Source organism: Pimephales promelas, chromosome 12, assembly GCF_988280905.1.
Source record: "Pimephales promelas chromosome 12, fPimPro1.hap1.1, whole genome shotgun sequence".
Classification (NCBI taxonomy): domain Eukaryota; kingdom Metazoa; phylum Chordata; class Actinopteri; order Cypriniformes; family Leuciscidae; genus Pimephales; species Pimephales promelas.
The window spans coordinates 29,552,022-29,575,711 of record NC_142780.1 but is presented as its reverse complement, the minus strand read 5'-3'; the positions used below and the strand labels follow the sequence as shown (position 1 = coordinate 29,575,711).

General features: G+C 36.5%; 1 protein-coding gene across 1 annotated transcript; it reads left to right on the top strand.

Moving 5' to 3' along the window:
* The first annotated feature begins 617 nt into the window (after positions 1–617).
* LOC120462254 (beta-1,4-galactosyltransferase 3) lies at positions 618–23,405 on the top strand. The gene is made up of 7 exons (XM_039650823.2): positions 618–800; positions 14,400–15,484; positions 15,810–16,045; positions 17,382–17,569; positions 17,974–18,096; positions 19,951–20,055; positions 20,440–23,405. Exons 2-7 carry the CDS (start codon positions 15,226–15,228, stop codon positions 20,603–20,605), a joined length of 1,077 nt encoding a protein of 358 aa, XP_039506757.1. The 5' UTR covers positions 618–800; positions 14,400–15,225; the 3' UTR covers positions 20,606–23,405.
* The last annotated feature ends 285 nt before the right edge of the window (positions 23,406–23,690 follow it).

Genomic DNA, 23,690 nt, shown 5'->3' with positions numbered 1-23,690 from the left:
AAGGGGCGGGGCTTATTTTTATGAGGGCAATAAATCACTCAAAGTGGCATAAAGTGCCCTGTACTCTCTCTCATCTTTAAGATGTTTTCTTTACATGTGAAATAAAGAAAACAGTTACAAACGGCGTTACAATTTAGTCATTGAACGGCGGGTGGATGGTGACACACATGTAACATAGGTTGAGTAACACCATCAGTTTAGCCGATTAGAAATGAGATACAGGAAAGAAATCACAAAGATCACCCATGACAGCAGAAGTTGGAAGATTATGTTAAAAAAGTTAGGATTTACAAGACAAAATCAATTAATAAAGTAGCCTAAAATCGACTGCCTGGCTTTTCTAGTTGTATACATGTTCAAAAATATTCACACACTTTTAAAATATCCATGTTCTTTATTAGTGCTGCTGCGTGCAAACCACAGTAAAGTAGTGTGGTGCTATTTTACATTCATATGGATGAATAGGTTGTAGCTATTTGAAGCATACTAATGTTTTATGAAGGTTAATGACAAACGATACCAAAACACAGAGGGTGCGGTCAAATGTGTGTTCATAAATTAAATGTGTTTCGGTTTTCACCCACACTACGCAACGCACATACACTACGGCACGCACATATGCTCGCCATAACAGCACAGCATAGCAGCGTGAGCGCGCATCACTTCCTGTGCAAGTGTGTGCATGCTGGGCGCTTTCAACTCTGACTGGACAACCGTCGGAGTCGACGAAGTCAGGCAAATAGACAAGAGTAACGGAATATCTGGGGGAATACTCCACCAAACTGTCCGTGTTTAACCAGGTAAGTTCTAAAGTCTCGTATCAAGGTCTTTTTTCCCTCGTTTGGGCTTTGTTGAAGTGTAATTTCCTCACCTTTTGGGAGGTTAGTGAGTATGTGAGAAGCCCCAGTTGTGCTAGCCTGCTGTAGCTAACCTCAGTGGCTCTGTTGCTCAGCATCGTTTCCTCTCAAGTTGAGGTCTAAAAAAACCCCGTGTTTATGTCGAAACGACTTTTTTTTTGCGTTTTACAGGCGCCCTGATAACTCATATAGCATCAGTCTCAGGGGCTATAGTGTGTCATTATATCCAGCTGTGACTGTTAACCACAATTATCACGACGCACCACTGTCACATAATCAATATTTATCTTGATAACGTTAGCTACATATTCATGTCTATTAGATATCGACAGCTACCTCTTATTAGACTACCGCTTAGATTTTTAAATAAGTTTCACTTTTATCAAAACTTGCATAACGATCAATAAACTATATAAATATTATGATAATTATCTTTTCTGTTGTTGTTGTTATTGATGCATATACTTTACAATAAGGTTCCTGATCTAACTAGAGCTAACAAAATGGTTGTATTTTAATTTTAATTTAACGTTAACAACAATTAATACTGTATTGATAGTATTGTTTATGCATTAGCCACTGTTAACTAATGGGAACTTATTCTAAATTGTTACCCAATACATTTTTTTGTAACTTTTGGTGTTTTTTTGTGTTGTTTTTTTAGAAACCCACCAAAGGGTGCAATTTATTGGTAGGCCTGATACAACAAAACCTAAAGAACAGCAGAAATAAAACATTTTTTTTTAAATGATCTAAAAAATTATATAGTCTATTCAAATTATGAGTACTATATAATATTGAATATTGTATTATTTGCCTGTGTTACTGTCTAATATCTGTGTCTTGTTGTTTCCCATTACTAAAAAAAATATGAAATAATACATGCTTACTTATTCACACACTTTTGTTTCTGTTAGTCTGTGGTTTTTTATTTTACTGTTGTCCATTTCAACAGAACAAGATAACAGTTTGTTGATCAAATGATTGTTGTGTTATAAGCAATTTTTTTTTAATTTTTAAATTTTGTTAAATAACTAGTTTTTATGTTTTTAGCAATATCTCGGATTTGTTTAGTACTAGTTAAATGGTTCGGTTCAGTTTCTTCTGATATTTGGTTTCTCATGACATGATTTCACAACATAGTATCACCCAACTTAAAGTAGATCAATCAGATAAACGTAACACTTTATATGAAGATGGTCATCTTTTTTTTTTGTGTGTGTGTATTATTTGTTTAAAAAAAGAAAAACCTGTTCGGGACAGTTTATCCTGAAAGATCACCTTGTGTAATGCAAATTCATAGTGTTTTGCAATGTAGAAAAGGTTTGCCTAAATAACTTGTTGGAAGTTTGCCTTTGGCGAAACGGTTTAGGTAAATTTCACAGTCAGTGAGTAGATTAAATTAGTCTGTTTTAAATATTTCTTTGATGGCATGGCATCATGAGGAATGAATTGTGTTTAAGAGCTTTGAAACCTTTAAAGAGGTGATTTATAGTGTATAAGGATCTTAAGAATTCATGATATTTGTGCTTTTTTGTAGGTGATTCATGAACGGCTTAAAGACCAGACAGAATTGTTAGATGGAAAGCCCTGTGTGATTTGTTAATTTAGAAAATATCTATATATTCATCTTTTCACCAGGTAGGAATGTGTGATGGTTATGCTCTGGTGAAGGCTGTTGTCTAGTCCCGTTTTACTATTTCACACCGCAGCTTTAGAACTCGTTTTAAAACAAGAGGTGATCGTGCGTTTTGTGTGGTGGCTCCAAGGCTATGGAATTCTCTTCCATTAGTCTTGAGAGCTTTGGACACTGTAGAAAATTTTAGTAAACACCTTAAAACACATCTTTTTAGACAAGCTTTTAACTAGCTATATGGTGGTGTTGTAATGTGTGTTGTGGTTTTTATTTCTTTTATTATTTTTTTATTTTATTTATTTATTTTTTTTGATGTAAAGCACTTTGTGACCCTTCATGTCTGTGAAAAGTGCTATATAAATAAAGTTTACTTACTTACTTACTTACTATTCCTGACAATACATTAATACTTTGTTTTCCTGTTTGAAACCATGACTTTTTTTTTTTTTTAATGGGTTGCCGTTTTTAGTCCCGCTGGATCTTATCGCTTGGTTACAGATCCAAACAGCAGGTTGTTCTGCTTGCTCTCAAGGCTTTGCTCTCCCTGTAGCTTTGTAGCGTATAAGGCACAAAGCAGGAACGGCAAAATCCAAAATGGGTCAGTAAAATAAAATATGTCTAGCTTTGAATCGGCAGTCTCATTTCTAGCCATCATGGTGAAAGAAATTATATCTGTTGAGAGTTATAATTTCTGCTTTATACATTGACATTACAGAGGAGTCAGCTTGCTCTATTATATCATTCTAACTTTTGGTAATGGTGTAACTAAGGTGTTTGGTTTTGAAAAGGTCTTGAAGATTATGTTCCTGAACTCTTGTCAGTCGCAGTTCTTTTGTAACATGAGATGAGAATTCATCAACCAGACGCCCAGAGCCCTACCGATAGGCCGATACCGATACAAATATTTGTTAACATCCGATATTCCGATATATATATATATATATTTATATATATATAAATAAAATATATATTTTTTTCATAAACGTGCAACAAAACATTAACATTTCCCTAGCATTAGTTATTTGTAGTTATTTTAAAATAATATGATTATAATAATAATATGAGTTTTAACTAAAATAATATGATAATGCATAACATGCACTGTAACAACGTAACGTAATTATTACTAGCTAATTCCGCTTCACTTTCGGCTTATTTAACAGCAGCAAAACTGAACATAGTCACAAATTCTGTCATGCTTATTTGAGTTAAGAGAACTGATGGAGATGTACTTTTAATTGTTATTCAAGCAATGTATGTCTCGTGACCAACTCAACGAGTGTTGCGGTGTAGAGTGCCCTCTGATGGACAAACTATACATGGGCGTGTTTGTTCCATTTTTAAATTTTTTTTATTTTATTTTTTAAATATTCATTTATCGGCCACTATAACTGCCGATACCGATAGTTTGGAAAATGCCTAATATCGGCCGATAAATCGGTCTGGATCTAATTTTAAGACCAGCAGAGCTTGGTTTTGTCTACTTGTCACCATGTGGAAGCTGTGCTGTGATTTATTTTCATTTATGAAGCTTGCGTATTCAATCATTGGATCATCAGATCCAGGTTTACAAGGCTTTTCAATGTAGACAGTATCACAGTATGGACTGGAGATTAGGAAGACATCAAGCCACGTCAACATTCAATGTTTGCGTAACATCCTGCTTATAAAGATGAAGCCCTTTTAGAGAAAAAAAAGCAACTGGTGATCATAGTAGTTACTAGTTTGTGTTAAATGGACCTCTTCTTTTCACTTTCATGCATTGATGGATTCCATTGTTTCAACGTGAGATATTAAAAGCAGCTTTAGTAAGCCGAGTAGCTGAGGGAAAATATTTCCTGGTACTCTTGCTGCGGGCAACAAACTAAATCCTCTAGCACCTCAAATGATTGTCTGCGTCACCATTGACTATTATTCCCCGTGCCCCTCGGATCAGGAAATTGATATTTTTTTTCCTTGATGCGTTTGAACACATAGCTTGCGCAAACAACTCTGATATTGTATGTGTATTAAGGAACATCCTTTTTCCCGTTGGTTCAAGTCTGTCTGTGTCTGGATTTGGCATGCTTGGCTTTTAATTTCCCTTCAGGTTGTGTGCAGAGATTGTTATATAAATGCTTCGGATTTGACCGAGTTAAAGTTGTGACAGCCAAATGCCATAGTCCTTAAAGAGTGACCTTTTCCCCTTTAGTTGTTCTGATGTACTTTGAGCTCAGGCCTGTTTTTACACATTAAATTATGAAACCATTTGTGCCCAGCTGATATTTTATATTTTTTTCTTTTTAAATCTTGCTTTTGGATATTGGATCTATTTGATCAGGAAGTGCCACTGATATGTTCAGAGATTTCCATGTGTTTTTTATGCAAATATTTCGGGATATTGCATTTAAATTTCTGTATGGAAGCACCAAGATGCAAATTTCCACAATGTGCAGAACACTTTACCCCCAAACCCTAAGGCAACATTATTACCAGAAAGGTAAAAGAAAGCCAGGTATGATCATATAACAGAAAGGTATGATCATATAACATGAAAACACTGCATGAGTCTTCCTACAGTTTACATGGGAATGGCTTCAGGGCAGTAGAGGATGAAATACCTGAATATTTTCAAATTATTAATTTAATTTAATAAATTAGACATAAAAAAAATATATATATATATATATATATATATAAATTAAACAGACTTTTACATTAGATGACAACTTCTTGATCAAATTACATATATATATATATTTTTTTTTACAAATAAAAAAAGGAAGTAAACAACACTGTAATCAAGAGGGCACCCCGTCTCAGTAATCTGGTAAGTTTGTGCACTGAACCATATTTAAAATAAAATATAAACATTAGGTAACACTAATTTTACTTATAGCACACAGTAAAAATGCCATGAATATGTCATAGTGGGCAACTGGATATAGCCCAGAATAGTTTGAAATCAAGGGTTTAAAAATCATACGTCTCCAGTGAAGCTGTACTCTTCTGTCCACACGGACTGACCACCACGCACAGAGAAATACGCGTTCATGCAGGCTACAAATTTGATACATCTGTGGGGTTTGTAAATTCGAAATGTTTATTAAATTTGTTTAAATTACATGAATTAGTTTTTGCTGAACGCTGATGGTATATGAGAAGGTATAATAGTGTTAGCCTTTCTGTTACTAATAATATATAAGCACTTGATCGTATAGTTTACTTTCTTTAACAGTTCTGTCAAACCGAGAATGAAGACATAGATCAAAAGCATTCTGGCGCTGCTGTTCTCACTGTCAAAATAAAAGTCCTGCACTCAACACAGCGGCCAAACAGAAAAACTTATTGGAGATATTTAAAAAATGGCAAGTATTGGTCGATATATCGGCCTTGGTGATATATCGGTTGACCACTTATAGTTGACGAGAAGAAGTTTAGTCGACCAAAATTGTATTAGTTGGTTAGTCGCAGAACGACCCTTGTAATTACAGTGTGTTGGGCAGAATATCCAAACATTTGCATCATCCATCGACCTCAAATATGGCTTATCATTTGAAAAATGTAAGTAGTAGTAGCAACTTCAATCTAGATAAATATGCGTTAGGCGCATATTTATGTGTTGTGCAAAGTGTTGAAGCTAAAGTATTAGTACTAAGTTACTAATGGTGCTTTTCCACTGCTAGTACGGTTCGGCGCGGGGCTACATGGTTCGGCTCGCTTCACTTTTCCACTGCGTGGTACGACTCAGCTCGGTTCGCGTTAGCTCGGTTGCTTTTCCACTCTAGATAGTACCGAGACTGATTGATAACAGCGGTGGCTGTTACTGGCTATTTAAATCTAGCGGGTTTGGTTTCCCGTGTCTGTCTATTGGTCGCAAATAAAATAACGCTGGTAGTGACGACCAATCAGTGATCTGCAGTGTTTCACGTCACATTTTAGTACGAGTACAGTACGGTATGCTTGGAACCTCAACAGACCAAAGCGAGCTGTACCGTACCGTACCATGCAGTGGAAACGCCTCAGTTCAAATGGCAATGTGGATCATGACTGAACACGATCATCTCTTCCTCTTTAATACTAGTTACAGAATAAACGTGAATGAACATCTGAAGTATGTTGAAAGATACAATACAACTTACTGAAACATGTCATATCGCATGTTATCGTTTAATCAGTGTTTCAGTGGTGGAAAGACATCAATAAAACGGCTTGTTAACAATGTCACGCAGCAGCATTACATTTACCTCAGGCAAGTTGGTTCTTTAGAGAAATGAACTCTTTTGCTAAATATGCACTGATTACATTAGCCTATATTCATTATATTTTACTTAACCTGTTAGTGAAGCTTGATTATTTAATGTATGTTTAAATAAATCTGTCATGAAAATAACAGCCACTGTGTAAATGATTATTTCAACCAGTAAATGGATTAAAAACATTAATTTTAGAAGTTAATGCAAAAACTGCCAGATATGCAGTTTAGGTGTTTTTTGCATGCAATTTATTATTTGAGTGTTGATTGTTATATCTAAAAAACAAATATCAATTGAATTTGGGCTAATAGTTTGGGCTCTCTGGTTAACCTTTAGTATAGTAATGTAGTGTGACTGAAAAACAAGCTCCTGAAAATAATTCCTGAGCATTTCAATGTGTGTAGGCTATGTGTCCATGTGTTAATGACATTTGTTTTAAGGTGCAGTTTGTTGTTTTAAGACTTTTTTGACACAATCTGCCTTTTGAAGACATGTTTGAAAAGTACTGCCAATGTAAAGTTGCATACTGGTGTTGGGTTGTGCGTGCTACGTCGTCATTGTACGCTCTATAGCTTACTGTACAGATGGTGTGTATTTGAGTGATCTAGGCTTTAGCGGGACATGCTTTGCTTTACATGGACAGATGTTGGTGAATTGGCTGATAGATTGACTGTTGTTGACCTTGTTTGACAATGAAGCAGGAGAAAGAGGGATTGTTTTCTTTTAAGATTTGATTGACAGCAGGCTGCAGGATCCTGGGAATCCAACCCTCTTCTCAAAATCCTTTACTCTTACCGTTTTCATAATCTAACACATGTGACCCAGATGCTCGGTATAGCTCCAGCCAACGTTTCATTTGTCTCGCTGACTTGGCTAAGAATTTTTATGCATTGAAGCCTCTCAACTTTTATTCACTCTTCCTTTTGCTTATAATACTTGCTCTTTTCATACTTATGCTTAGTGTTTATCAGAGAATGTTTCTAAACAAATGTTAATGCTCATGAAAGAGGATTTTCCAGAAAAGAGGATTGATTTATGTAGGTATTGTTAATATGATCAAGACTCAAGAGAGGTTAGTCAATGTCTGATAAAATGTATTTATCTTATTTGATACAGTGAAATTTAATTTCATTAAAATAAAAATAAGGTTATACATGACCTAATATATGAAATATATAAGGCAAGGCAAGTTTATTTATATAGCACATTTCATACACAATGGCAATTCAAAGTGCTTTACATAGAAGAAATTAAAATAATCAAAAGAAATCAGAATAGTTAAAACAGTTTAGAATAAAAAATAAGAAATAATGAAAAATAAAAATTATGATAAAAATAAAATGCAGTAAATTAAAACCATTTAGAATATAAGGTATATATAAAGCCAGACAATTGGTGCCTTGTATAAACCTCATGCAGTTTTCTCTATGCTGTTCTGCTGCTGAGCAAAGGCACACGAGTCACCACGGGCTGCACAGCAGGAATGATCTCTCAGTCTGTTTATGTTAATGCACTTTATGTATACTAGGGGTGGCACGGTACATGAAAAAACACCCGAACCGTTCGGTTCGCTTGTCTCGGTTCGGAGCGCGTGTGCGTCTCACGGTTCGACGCATGCGCAATGTAACCTCGTGCCCGTATGTGACGTGTGTTTTCTTTTCGCGCGACATAAACTTGTTCGACTTGGACCGGCGCTGCACAGAGCGATCGGTGAATAACATCAATCTAGCGCGAGTCGGCTCCGTATGCATTCATCACTTTCGCGGTATTTGATGTCATTACGGATTGCTCTGTGCAACGCCGGTTCAAGTTAGTAAACAATCCAGTAAAAGTGGAGTATGGAGCGCTGCAGGTCACGGCACGCGGAGAAATGGCAAGTGGGAGAGATGAGGGAGTTGGAGGATGCGCCAGCGTCGTATAAGTCTATATAAGTCCGGTGTGTGGGAACATTTTGGATTTCATGTCATGATATTTTAATATAACGCTACAGTGGCACTTTATGTATAGATAAGAGCTTCAGTAATACGTTTCCAAACCCTGCACTTTAATTTTAAGTGGAAAAAAGTACCCTCACATTTTGGGAATAGAAGCATTGTTGATACTGTTTTTGTGTTGAGGTTGAACTTAAATTTCACTTTATGTTTATGGCCTTTGCTATTGCTATAGCTTAATTATCTATAGGCAATGAGGTTTCATGTATATTGACATTTAAAAGACAGTGTTTTAAGAGTTCCTCTATTTTTCTTTTAAAAGATAGAATTTTGGTAAGAGCTACAAAAGTTAGTAGTTGATACATGAAAGTTAATTTCTTTGTGTAAATAAGATTTATGTGATAAAAATGCACAAGTTCTTGTAGAGATAGTGATACACATTGTCCTTTTTTTTGCCAAATAAACAAAAAGCATGTCAATTTCTTCTCTCTTGCTGTATCTAAATCTCACCTAGCTTTCCTCTGAGATAGTCCCAAAATGTGCTTAAAGTCAAAGAGTCAAATTCAGTTTGTGCATGATTGCATGAATATAATATATATTTTTTAATACTGTATCCTAAAGTGTGGATAATTAAGCTATATATCACATGCTGAAGTACATTTCTGGAGTGTTAAAGATTAAAAGAAAAAATAACAAGAACCGTACAGAACCGAAAACCGTGACCCTAAAACCGTGATACAAACCGAACCGTGGGTTTTGTGAACCGTGCCACCCCTAATGTATACCCATTCATTTTTCCCATTATACTGTTTGTTAGTGGTCTATGTTGTGTAATTTTAAAGCCCTTGGGCATGGTGCATTTGTGCCTGACTTGTATAGATGCACGGCTCGCTGCTGTGTGAGGGGAGTGAAAGGAAGAAGATAAAAGATTGTGTGTTGGCTTGTGAAGATGGAGTTAGTCATGTCATTGCTGTCCATTTGAATTGTTGAAGGAGGTCTGTGCGACATGTTTAGGCAAGAAAAGCACACGATATGTTCTCTTATTCCATTTTAATATTGGTTATCTGTCCATCTTTCTTCCCATCTCCATGTGGATTTATAGTAAGACTACTTTGTCCAGAAGCTACAGACCTGTTACGCTTGACTGCACGTCTTCCCAGAAAGCTTTTTGGTTGTCTTGAGTGCCTCTAGGTTATTAAATAATTTTTGGGGTATCATTAATGCTACAAAGATTATGAGATTTGAGTTGATTTGAGTCAGATTTGTTGAAGGTTATACACTGATGTTTAAAGCAGTATTCTGGTTCAGGTATTTTCATTTGAGTGTGTCCCACATCTGGCATACTGTCAATAATTACTACAGACAAAAATAAACATTTGTAAACCTGTTTTAGTAGAATATCTCGTACCAATAAATAAATCATATTTAATCATTCATGTTGACTCGAATATGGTGAGAAAAGGATGCCAATAAAACTTGAATCAGTTTCATGAATCCTTCACTGAAAGATTCAGCGGTTACTGAGTCAACATAATGAATCTCACTTACTGAATTTAAAATAATATTATCATTATTTTATTAAAGTTAATCTAGAAATTAAGCATGTTTTGTGTACTTTAGTGTTCATTAACCCATATTAAAATGAAATTCCTTGTACAATGTGTAGTTAGTTACATATAGAGCCCGACCGATAAAGGATTTTGAAGGCCGAGACCGATACAAATATTTTTGGGTTTTAAAATCCGATATTCCGGCCGATATTTTATTTATTTTTTTAAACTGGACAGTCACAAACTGATGGTCACAAATTTTGTCATGCTTATTTGAGTTAAGAGAACTGATGTGGATGTTCTTTTAATTGTTATTCAAGCAATGTATGTCTCGTGACCAACTCAACGAGTGTTGCCAACAGGAACGGTGTAGAGTGCCCTCTGGTGGACAAACTATACAACTCCAACACTCATGACATGATTCAAGCGTGTTTCGTCTGTTTTTATTTTATTTTTGAAATATTCATTTATCGGCCATTAGAACTGCTGATACCGATAGTTTGGAAAATGCCTAATATCGGCCGATAATATCGGTCTGCCGATATATCGGTCTGGCTCTAGTTACATATATAGTGGCTGGTTTTGGGTTGACCCCAATCTGACATATTTCCCTGACATATTTCTTAGAGATTTACCAAGATGTCTTTTTTAAAAGATACGAATTTAGAAGTAAAACGACTTTAAGGGAGTTTATTGTGCTGATGGTCTAAATATCAAAGATATATATATATTCTTTTTTTGTTGTTGAAAAAATGGTTGTTGGTGGTAATCAACATTGATGTAGTTCATAGACATAAAGTAGAGTTGAAAATAACTTCAATGTCCATTCTAATGGGTGAGGTTGAGGCAGAATGTGTGTTAGTCAGCAGCACAGAGTCAAACCTCATGCTCTCTGACCATATTTACCATAGGGGAATGATGTCATTTACAGTATCTCTTGCAGCCTTCCCCTAATTGCTTCTGTCTTTCGCTTCCTCATCTTGATCTTCCTCCGTCACAGAGATGTATAAACCATCTCTCATTTTTCCTGAAAGCACTTAACCAAAACGTGTGAGAAGGAACAGCTGAAGACGAGCTTAGTAAGAGATGACTCTTCTCCTCACATCGTTGCCTCATCTTCCCCTCGTGCCAATCCACTAATCCCTGCGCCATTCCCTAGATTAGGATTATCGGCCTGTGAGGGGTGGTTTTAATGAGCTGTAATTGATTTGTAAGCACAGATCCACCAGACTGTGTCAGGAAGATTAAATTAGGTTTGTTTGAAGCCCCAGGTCTCATTTTTCCCTTCCAATGTGTGATCCTGGTAGTGGTGGGACAGAATTCCCAGCTGGGGTGTGTGGCTTTCGGGACCGATCTATCTTACAGAGTTCCTGCTTTCCTGCTGAGGGTGTTTGCCCCTTCCCCTTGGACAAGGCCTGTCTGGGAAGTCAGCCATGACCAAGAGCAGGCTTTATTCATCTAAACACATTTTAGTGGAGTGGAGGGAGGAGCGACACAAGCTGGTAGTGCACAGTAAATTTGAAATCCGGAAATCAACACCAATGGAGTTAATTTCAACACTTTAAACGTGTATATATGGGAACCACCCACAAAGTGTTTGTTCAACCCTTTCAAAAGTGTTGCCTCTCGCAACACCGACACAGTGTTACAATACGATCAGTAACTGTGTTTTCATGAACGCATGTTTGAAATAAATATTTACTTAATTAAGTGGTAAATGTGTTTTTGCTACAAACACAGCATAAAAATGTATGTTAAACCACTGGATTCTCATTGAGTACTTTAAAGGGATACTCCACTTTTTTTTGGAAATAGGCTCATTTTACAACTCTCCCAGAGTTAAACAGTCGAGTTTTACCGTTTTCGAATCCATTTAGGCGATTTTCTGATTTTTTTTTTGAAGAATATCAGTAACCAGACAGTTTCTTGTCTCATTGACTTCCATAGTATATTTTTTCCTACTATTGATGGTAAAGCTGAATTTTCAGTAACAAAAAACTCCAGTCTTTATTGTCGCATGATCCTTCAGAAATCATTCTAAAGCCTGGGACACACCAAGGCGACTTCAAATAACTAGCGGCAAAGAAAACCGATGGTGTGTCGGCTGCGTCTTGTCTCTTGACCAAAAAGCTGCAGTTGAACACACTGCACAGACTACAGCTGACTGCAAACTCCGTCTGTTGTGCACCTGCGTGTATGGAATTAACCAGTGGTGGAATGTAACGAAGTACAAATACTTCATTACTTTACTTAAGTACATTTTTCACGTATCTTTACTTTACTTAAGTACAATAAATAGTGCCTACTTTTTACTTTTAATTCGTTACATTTTGCAGCAATTATTATACTTTCTACTCCACTACATTTCTACAACTTCTGTTACATTTTCGTTACATTTTCTGATCAGTTTTTCCCCTGCCAAAACGTAATCTGATTGTCCGTTCGTTGCACGTTTGTCTCACCAGTGACGTTTGGTTGCCATAGATACAGTATATCAACCCGGTCACACTAAATGCGTCTCACACGCAGTGTGTTTATCATGCAACTCATACGCGAAAATTTGTTTTTACGTGCATAGGAAACACACCGTGTGTAATATATGTTTGGTTTGGATTATGGCAAGCCAAGAGGTTCAGAATTACACCATAAATTAATCGCGTTTACTGCCAAACATAGTTATTAACATATAGTAAGGATAAGCATGATATTGCCTAATTGCAAGCTTGTTTCAGAAATGGTGACATTTTTTTTCCATCATTATTGAACATCATTATAGGAGTAGGCTATTAGGTTGAATGAGTTAGAATTAAATGTTTTATTAATCATTAGAAAATAGACATTAAGATAATAAATTGTTATGCAAGTACTTTTACTTTTAATACTTAAAGTACATTTAAAATAAAGTACTTTTTACTTTTTACTTAAGTATGGTTGTCATTGTGTTACTTCTACTTTTACTAAAGTAAATATTTATCTGGGTATTTGTACTTTTACTTAAGTACTGAGTTTCAGTACTTCCTCCACCACTGGAATTAACTGTCTATATCAGTAGGCAACAATAGTCTACATTTCAAAAGAAACCAAAACGAAGATATAGGGAATATACACAGATGTTCAAAATGTAAACAAAGCAGTTCTTGCTTACAAATTTGTATATCAGTTATGTTGATAAGATAACTTTATTTACATGAGATGAGTCTAACACCGTGTCCTAACTACACGTGATGCGACGCTGCGACACGTGATAAAAGGTATCCTTTCCATGTTAATCTGAGTTTTTGTCCTAACCAGACGTGACGGCGACACGCAAAGTTTCTAATTTAAAAACGGTTCCTATTTCTGCGGCGTCGCGGCTGACCGAATTAAAAAATTACACTGGTTTTGAGTACACATTATTTTATTTTTAGTTAAAAATAGGTCACTGTGCCACAAGCGATAACGAATAATTTACCTCAGATTTTGAAAGCGTATAATATAGCGTTCAAAATGAATTCTATGCAAACATACAACTGTTTTGTCATAACAAAATTAGTCAATGAGTATATTTCGTTAATGTTTTGATTTTTAATAAAGTTATTTCTTGATTTGATTGTCCTTACCCATTTCCAATGCGAGTGCGGGCCAGAAGTGCGCTTTCACGCTGTTCTGATCTGGCTGTGATTTTTGATTGACGTGTGGCGTCTCACAGTCGCGTCGTGTCTAGTGTGGACACACACTTGCTGTCGCTGGAATTTAATTGCATCGCATGTAGTTAGGACACGGTCGGTGTAAGCCTGACGATAGCAGACAAGTGGAACATACCACAAAAACTAGCCCGACAGATACTCGCTGACCGCCTACTTGGCGTGTCCCGGCCTTAATATGTGTAAATTGAAAACCATGTTTTTTTTCATGTCTTTACTGTGATTTCTTTTTGTTAAATTGACTGAATTATTGTTGAATGAAAGTATCTTTTGAAGTGTAGTGTATATTTTCTATCCTTATGACAGTGGTGTATTTTCTTTGCATGTCAATTGCAATAAACATTTCATAGTGTCACTAGTCATCACAACTGCATTTTCACACAAATGTCAAGACTTTTTATCAAGAGAAGTTTTGAACCTGAGTCAATTGAGGCAAATAGACAATTTTAACATATTGTAAAGCCTCTATTTTGGGTCACTTCTCATGTGTTCCTCTTTGTTTTTCAGATACTGACTCCTGTCATTGCAATAGCTGGCGTTGGACGGGGTGTTGGACCCTCCCCCTGCACAGCGACAGAATGAGACAATAGCTGGGGGTTTGGATGATATCCCTCCCCCTCCTCTTTGTTTCCCCCTCCTACATATCCAAGACGCATATACATACTCACTATCTTACACCAACACACTACAAAACAGTACCCTGGACCTCTCTGGCCCCCATGCTTTACTTTGTAGGGGCCATGAGACTTTTACAGGGCTGCTGCTGTTTTTGAGAACCCTTTGGGAACAAAACAATCAATTTCCTCTCAGCAAGTTGACGCATCCTTCCGGTGCCTACGGCTTTGGTGGAGCTTGACGGGATCTCAGTAGATCATTGAATCATGAAAACACCAGAGGACCACTGGGAGCTTACATTTGGAGTTGTACATTAATAGGCTAAAGACTGCCAGTGAGGAAAGCAAATCTAATTCAACCTGCAGCAGGTCTGAACGTCTTTGAGAAGATATGATACCTCTCCTTAGCCAATTCATCCACCACATCTGAAGTGCCTTGTATTCCATCAAACTGTTTTTTTACCTCTTCTCCACATATCTGATCTAATCCTTAAGATTCATTTGTTTACATCTCCAGGCCTTATAGCTTTCCAAGACATATCTGTTTATTTGTTTGTTTCTGTTTGCGTGCATAAGAGTCGCAATCGGACGTATCTGAGATACGAGGAATGAGACCACCGTAGCGTTCTGTTACTCAAACTTGTCAACCCAAACTCACTCAGACTGTTCATCTGACTGTCAAACTTGGTGCAGTACTTCCACTTTACGGTTCCGTCACCATGTACACGCTGCAGTCCAAATGGCGTTACCTGATCATGTTCTTGGGTGTCCAGTTAGTGGTCATGGCTCTTCTCTCCAGAGAGGGCTATCAGAAAAGAGTGTCGTATTTTTTCCGAATTTTCCGTAAGCCTGATTCTACAACGGGACATGCAGTCGGGACACGCAACCACACGGATGTGTATGCCAACCTCTCCCTTTTAGGCCCTCCTGTTAATAAAGAGGACATGCCCTACTGCCCGAAGCAGTCTCCACTGATTGGTGAGTTCAGTAGTGTGTTATCAAGTTGTCCGATCCCGATCTCTCTCTATTGTGAATGCATCATATCAGGGTGTTAGTTGTAATAAATAGCCTGGGAGCTTCCTCTCGGTATAACAGGTTTTTTTTTTTAAATAAAAGAAAGGATGGTCAAGTGAGATTGAAACCCAAAAAATACATTATTATGGATAGCATGGAAAATCTAGGTTCAGTCTACTAACTTTGGGCTCAGTATAAACAATAAAATGTGAATATGTAAATATACTATTAACTTATTAAAAGTCTTTTAAGTCAATACATCCTGTTCACACTCTTTTCTTATGTTCAGGCGGACCTATTCATGTCACTTTCCCCTCTGGGCTTACTCTTGCTGAGATTGAGAGGAAGAATACCCTTGTTGTCCGTGGGGGGCGCTACAGGCCACCAAACTGTGAGGCACGCCATCGCACCGCAGTAATCATTCCCCACAGAAATCGGGAGCACCACCTCAAGTTCCTCCTCTACTATCTGCATCCCTTCCTACAACGACAGCAGCTCAACTACGGCATCTACATCATTCACCAGGTGCGCCTCATAAATATTCAAATTCGAGTTCAATGACCTGCAAGAAATAGTCAATCTATGGGTCATTGTGTCACTTTAAGCATTACATAGTCTTGTCGGTGAAGGCAAACATTGCAAGTTAGTTTTGTTCAGGAAGTATGACAATGAAATTAAAAACCTTAAGGCTTCATAGATAAGTGGCTAATGGTACGTTTCCCAGAAATTGTCAATCAAACCCTTGTGAATAATGTTTGATGTCTTCTGTAGTAGACCATTTGTATCTTCATTTCACTCTAAAAAATGCTGGGTTGTTTTAACCCAACTTTGGGTCAAATATGGACAAATCCAGACATTGGGTTAGATTTTTAAATTACATTTTTAACCCAGTGTTTGACCAAAAATTGGGTTAAAACAACCCAGCATTTTTTAGAGTGTTTGATTCCCTCACATCAACAAAGGTCAGACTATGGTTCTTGCATTTAAGCTGTACATTATTTGGTTTCCAAAGCAAGTTTTTATTTTTATTTACTACATTTGGCACTTTGGTGAGTGTTCATTTTAGACCTTGCTCACAGTAAAATGTATTTGTTGCTTGGTTACATATCAGATTAGATATGTAGTTTTATTATAATACAACTCAAGAGTGCCTCCTGCTCTTTCCTGCCAGAGCCTGTTGTAATCACTTCATCCTGTTATATCTGTCGATGCAAACCTGTACAACTCACTCTGACATGTCAGTTCCTTGTCATCTTTTGCTCTCCCCTTGCTCATCTCCCATTTTAGTGAACAACAATGATCCTAATACAACAGTGTGCCAGATTCAGAGCTGTTTCCCAGAGCTATTGTGTGGATTTATTATTGCGGGTTTCCTAGGTTAATACAGTTTTATGTAGGATTATAGATGTACGGCATGAAACGTTTGGAATCGAATTGTTTTTGCTCCTGACCTGTGAGCCTCGATGAGATTGAAATCCCATATGTGCTAGTTGAGTTGAACTTTGATTCGGTCACATGCTTTGTGCTGTTGTAATCAGACATTCAATTCATCAAAAGTGACAAAGACTTCTACTAAAGACTTCTACTTTCTACTTAAAATTAATACTATTTATAGACTATAAAACATAATTGGATTACTATCAGAAGAAAACTATCTCCTTTCATATGTTTCTGACTTTGATATTCCCACCTCTTATCAAGAGGGTAAGGATTAGACCGTAATCCTCATTAGTTTTGTCTCTGAAAATCCTGATCACATTATAGATTCAGTCCATTTTTATATAATATAAATCTATGCACTGCTGAGTCTGAATGTCTTGGCATTATAAATTGTCATAACAATGACGCTCTGTGTGTGTAGGCTGGTAATTACACCTTTAACCGAGCAAAGTTGATGAATGTGGGATTTCGTGAGGCCATGAGGGAGGAGGATTGGGACTGCCTCTTCTTTCATGACGTGGACCTTATTCCCGAGGACGACCGTAACACCTACGCCTGCGACGCTCACCCAAAACACGCCGCCATTGCCATGGACAAATTTGGCTACAAGTCAGTGATCCGCTGCGCATTTCATTTGACTTCATTTGCCTGTTTTCTACTTCAACACCTACACATATTTACAATCAGATCAATTTACAACACTTTTGTGGAATAAATAAGATAAGAATTTGTGGAATAAAATGACTCTTTACCATTTTATGTTCGCTACAAATTTTATAATATTTAAATTATAATAAATAAATATTATATTTTATTGGTTTCTCACACAATTTATATTTAAAAAGTATCAAAAATAAATTATAATAAAAGATGGGGGGAAAAAAAACCCTGTAATAATAAAATACCTGTGTTGAATAAACACTCATAACACCTGAACCAATTGTTATCTGTACTAAACTGAATAAATACATTTATAGTATTTTTATGCATTTCTCCTTCCTGTTACCACTCAGACTGCCTTATAAGATGTATTTTGGAGGAGTGTCGGCTCTGACCCCTGAGCATTACCTCAAGATGAACGGGTTCCCAAACAATTACTGGGGCTGGGGTGGTGAGGACGACGACATCGGCATCCGGTGAGTGAGCGAGTGCGTTTATTTGCTGGGGTGGGTTGAGTGTGTGCATGGATGCTTTGTGTGTGTGTGTACATTAATGGAGAGGTTTGCGTGGGAGGAGATCTGTCCTTGTGATGCTGCTGGCCATTGAACCACCTGTCTTTTGCTAGCTATGTCAACTTCAAAGCTAGTGTCAACATCTGAGGGTGTGTGACTGTCTGCTCTGCTTCATAGGGATGGATTGTGTGTTCTGATGTTTTATAAAGTTATACCCAGAGTCATGGCTCACCAGCTCAGCCTCAAATGATCAAATATTGTCATGCTATACATTTTAAAATCAGTTTAAATACAAAGAAGTTCACTTGGGCTGCATGATATATCGTTACAGCATGGACAACACAATGTGCTCATCCACGGCAGTCACACTGCACCGTAGTTATAGGAACCGTAGTTGATCCAGGATCAGTACCGACTAGTCCCCTTGGTTTGGAATGCTTGTGATTTCCAGATTAATTGCAAAGTTTTTACATGTTTACACTTGTTTTTAACGTGAGTTTAAAGCATTCAAGCACAAAATACAAAACTCAATTCATAACACTCGCTGTTGTTTTCTGCCATGCAAAAAACAAATGTATTATTCTTTCTACTTTTATTAGACATTATTTGCAAAATTATGTCAAAATGCCTGTCTCTGCAAAAATCCGTGTTGCTTTTGTCTTAAGTGAACTTAAACAATTGAGAAAGAAAATGGATGCGTATCATTATATTGGATCTGTGCATTGGCTCTTGTGCATTGGCCCTAGTGACTGCAGCTTAATATTCCTGTTGCCAAATGTGTCATAATAATAATCACTTGTGACTTTTGTACCTTTAACAAAGATTAATTATATTTAATTGATACAATTATATCATATATTATATTATCATTACTAATTATATTTAATTTATGCAGTGTTATTTTACATTTGACCAAGTTTCTCTACTTGAATAGTGAATACTGTTAGACTTGCCTGAAAAACACAAAGCCCTGTTTATTTCATTTGTATCTTTGCTCTCTATTTTATTTATCTATGCTTGTAATATGTTTTATTTTCTATGTGGATGGATGCACTCAAACCACCCCAGTCATTCTAGAACGATTAATTCTTTCCAAATAGAGCTATTCAAATCATCTGGTGAATTCTTTTATATTGCAGCATATAAAAACTAAATATTGCAATGTCCGTTTTTATCCAATATCATGCAGCCCGGCCTAATTGTCATTTAACGGTAACTCAAAAAAAAAAGCAACGTCTGTCAAGACAGACTTGGAATGGTGGCTTGAAAAGTTTGGACAAAGTTAAAAAAGATTTATATGTTTTTAAATGCCACTTATAGAATTTTAGTTTACATGCATTACTGTTTCAAAATTTCCAGTCACTAAGATTAGTTTTTTGTTTTTGAAACGAGTCTCTTCACCAAGGGTATATTTATTCTATTTATTTGTTCAAAATACAGTAAAAATAGTGTTACAATTTAAAGTACTGTTTTCTATTTTAACATTTTAAAATGTAATTTATTCCTGTGAAATTTTCAGCATCATTACGCCAGTCTTGAGTTGTCACATGATCCTTCAGAAATCATTCTAATGCTGATTGGTGTAATATTTGGGGGGGATTTTGTCAGGATTAAAAAGAACAGCATTTGTTTAAAATGGACATCTTTACCTGTGTTGAATTTCTTAAGTAAATTCCTCTTCCTGCCATTCTGGTTCAAATTCAGGGAATGGGGCACTCATGAATTGAATGGCAACCAGTAACTCAATCCCGAGTGCCTCCTTCTGTTTTTTTTTGTTTGTTTTTTTTGCACACTATTTAACATTCTTCATCTTCTCAGGGTCTCGCTCGGAGGAATGGTGATCAGTCGTCCGTCTCTAAACGTGGGCCGATATAAGATGATCAAACACAAGCATGACAAAGGCAATGAAGTGAATCCCAAAAGGTAGAATCGCCTTACAAACATCACAAGATGTGTTTTAACATCTTTCTGTAGTGCAATAACATTCAAGGTGTGGTCAGATTAGTGAAATTTCACAGTGCTTCATTGTCTGTCGTTAATAGTGTTGTGACACACACACACATTGTATAACACAATGTGGTGTGGTATGACACAATTACTATTCCTTTTTGAATTGCCTGAAAAACACCTCATGCAAGAGTACACTTTTTTGCAATTATATGGCTGTTTACTAGTGAAACAGACATTATTTTGGGCGTATTTTCAATTAACAATTGTTAAATGTGACTGCACCTTAACACGTTTCTCTTTAAAATGATGAAATCATCTCCTAGTACTCCTCTGTTCAAGATGTTTGCTCTCATGCAGGTTTAACATGTTGGCTAAGACCCGGCACACATGGAAAAATGACGGTATGAATACGGTGGATTATGAGATCGTGTCCCGGGATTATCAACCTCTTTTCACCAACATCACAGTCAACATTGGCACCGAGGCAGGGCTGCACCCGCCCAATAAAAAGACTGATTCTTAGCATGCTCCCAGCATTCTTGTGGATCCCCGAGGCACAAATCATTGCCGGACTGCACATGGCCAGTGAATCCAGAGGACATCATGCCTTTACTGCACCACAGACTTAGTGGTCTCTCTCTCTCTCTCTCTCTCTCTCTCATATTTTCTAAAGTTTGACATTTCGATCCTGTGCTCACTGGTTCACTTTATAAGTCAGGATGCTGCAGAAACTGGTCCACATATTGACCACTTCGCAGAATCGGTTTTGGACCACTCTGCAGGAAGGATGTGTTTCCTGACGGACAGACTGTTCAAACGTCCTCTGTGCCCATGGGCACCATTTATAAACCTCTTTTGCCTTAGAATCAAGCTGCACTCTCTTTACATTTCTTCCATGACAATTGAAACATAGATTCGGCCTCCCGTGGTAGGGTGAGGCTGACTTTTAGGTGAAGGGTAACATTTATTTTTTTTTTGCCATGTGATGGAAACAGTGTACGGCATAAGCAACGTTGTTTTCTGCACTACTCTGTGAGTCAGGTGCATTTCCTGTTCAGTAAATGAGTACTTTTGGTTATGTACTGTGTTGTTGTCCAGACAAATGGAGTGATATTTTGTTATATATCTTCCATTTTTGGGTAACTCTCTCAGAACTGGGTTCTTTGGTAGTAATAACCACTCTACATATACTGACGTTCTCCTTTTTGCCTTTGGTTGACTTAGTAATAACGTTGGCATTTATAATCAACGCGCTGCCTCTCATTTTCATGAATTACTCAACACATTGTATTTGATCCTTTTTTATGATTGGCTGGCTGCGTGCGGTGTTGTCATTTGCTTTGGATTAGTAATAGTGTTGTTGAATGTAGCTGCATCTCTCTTCTTGGTCAGAGAATGTCACGTCATTGCAGAGTGCATCACGGTGATTCTGTTCGGGTTGGCTTTGTGAAGAGTTTATGCTGCTTTTTCCTCATGTTTCCATTTGAGTCCAATATTTATCAAATTTTTGCCCATTCAAAAGGCATAAGTAATACCATTCTTCCGTAAATTCTCCATTTGAATAAAATGCCCTAATATTTGTAAAAAAAAAAAACATTCTAATTTGAATGGAAATGAATTAACTTTAAAACCATTATGTAAATTGTTGGATTGAATTGAATGCATTCATGTTTGTAAAACAATTTTTAGATAACACTGTTATGTTGACTTAACTTAAAGTGATGAAACCTGTTGCCTTAAAATGATACGTGTAATTGAAAATTGTTTCACATAACTTTATTTTTTTTTTCAATTATGCATGGTTTATTTACTTAATAATTTTAAGGCAATAGGTTTTCTCACTCTTTAAGTTGTCAGTAAAATTGTTCCTTGAATCAAATGGACTGAGTTTTGTAAAACCATTCTTACGCAAACTGACGCATTAAATTAAAATCTCCTTTTCTCCTAACTATTCTTGCGTAAATTAGTAAAACCATTCTTGCGTAAATTGGTGCAACAAATCGAATGCTCCAACAATCATGAAATAAATGTAAGTTAAATTCATAAACCATTTTTACATTGAATATAATGCATGAAAAACCATTCTTTAAATTATTGCATTGTCAAATGCGTCAATATTTGTTAAACCAATCTTGCGTAAATTGTTGCATTTCAAATTTAATATACAAATGTTTGTAAAACCAATTTTACATAAATAGCTGCAGTGAATCATATATGCGCTATCAATCATAGAACCATTCCTATTAAACTATCCCCTTAAATTCCATGTGCCAATGTTCACAAAACATTCAACGCAATCGAACAATTTACACATTTGTTGTTATATTTGTTCATGACAACCATCATTGGCAAAATATGACAAAGAAAAAAAAGTTAATTATTGCTGACTGAAACTGCAAAACTGTTTATTAATTTAGGAAAATATCACTGCTAAAATTTAGTCTAAATCCTGGCCTTCACATGTAAACCTTGTTTTTGCCATGCCTCGTCTACCCTCTAAACGTCTCTCATGGTGACGCGGACTCTGTGCTGATCCATTTGTTTCAAACTGATCTGTGCATAAAGGAAGGCATACTTGCATTTCATATTTGTGTTTGTGAGACTGAAAGAACTCGATCATAAATTATTTTTCCGATTGCTGTTGTTCTCTGTGGGAATGTGAAAGGTGGAGGTATCGCTCCCCTCTTTACTCATTTGTCTGCTGTTGGGAGCTTGTGATGAGGCTTGTGATGAAAAATAAGTCATTGGATGTCATTAAGGCAGAGATACCAAAAATTCATATCATAATTTTTTTTTTTTTTTTTACAAGCATGTTTTTTTTTTCTTTTATTGCTTAACTTCCTTTTTTCACATTTGTTTTCTTATTTTTTTTTTTACAATTAAAAAATGTTACAGTGGTCATTAATGGTCAGGTTAATTAAATCTGTCCCTTACCCAAGTGTGTTGGCTCAGATAGAAGGATCACCTGAGTGTAATGACTGTAAACATTTGATTTATTTGGGGTGGCCCGAGATGTGTATTGTTCACATTGAGAATTTATATTTGATAATTATTCAGATCATCATCATAGAAGGTACTTTGAAAAATCCTCAGATCAGCCTTGAATTGCATAGTTTGCTATCTACAGATGACAGGCTGCACACTACTCAGGTGGGGTGATGGATTAGATGTTTGTTTCGAAATGTGCCTTACTGGGCATCAGTTTTCTCCTGTTCTTCAGTGGGCAGTGCTCTGAAAATGTTTGGGGTATATGTTTCTCTTTAAGCAGTCTGCACACTACTCAGCGGCCTTATGATGATTTAATAAAATGTTAATGTACTAAATGGCTCATGTGTTTTGTGACTGGTGTGTTTTAGAGATTTGTGCAATTTAAGGGTCTATTTGATTCATTTCTTTTTAAAGTGCTGCCAAAAAATTATTTACATCCCTTCATTAAAAAGAAAACCGTCGCTTGATAATCTTGAGGGATTTTTTATTTTTTTTACACACATTCATTTAATATTAGGTAAACGTAAGGCTCATACTTCACCCTGGATAGTCAGGTTTGCGATTTCACACTGGCTTATCCTTCTTATTTGCATATTTATGAGGTCAGAAGCATTGATTGG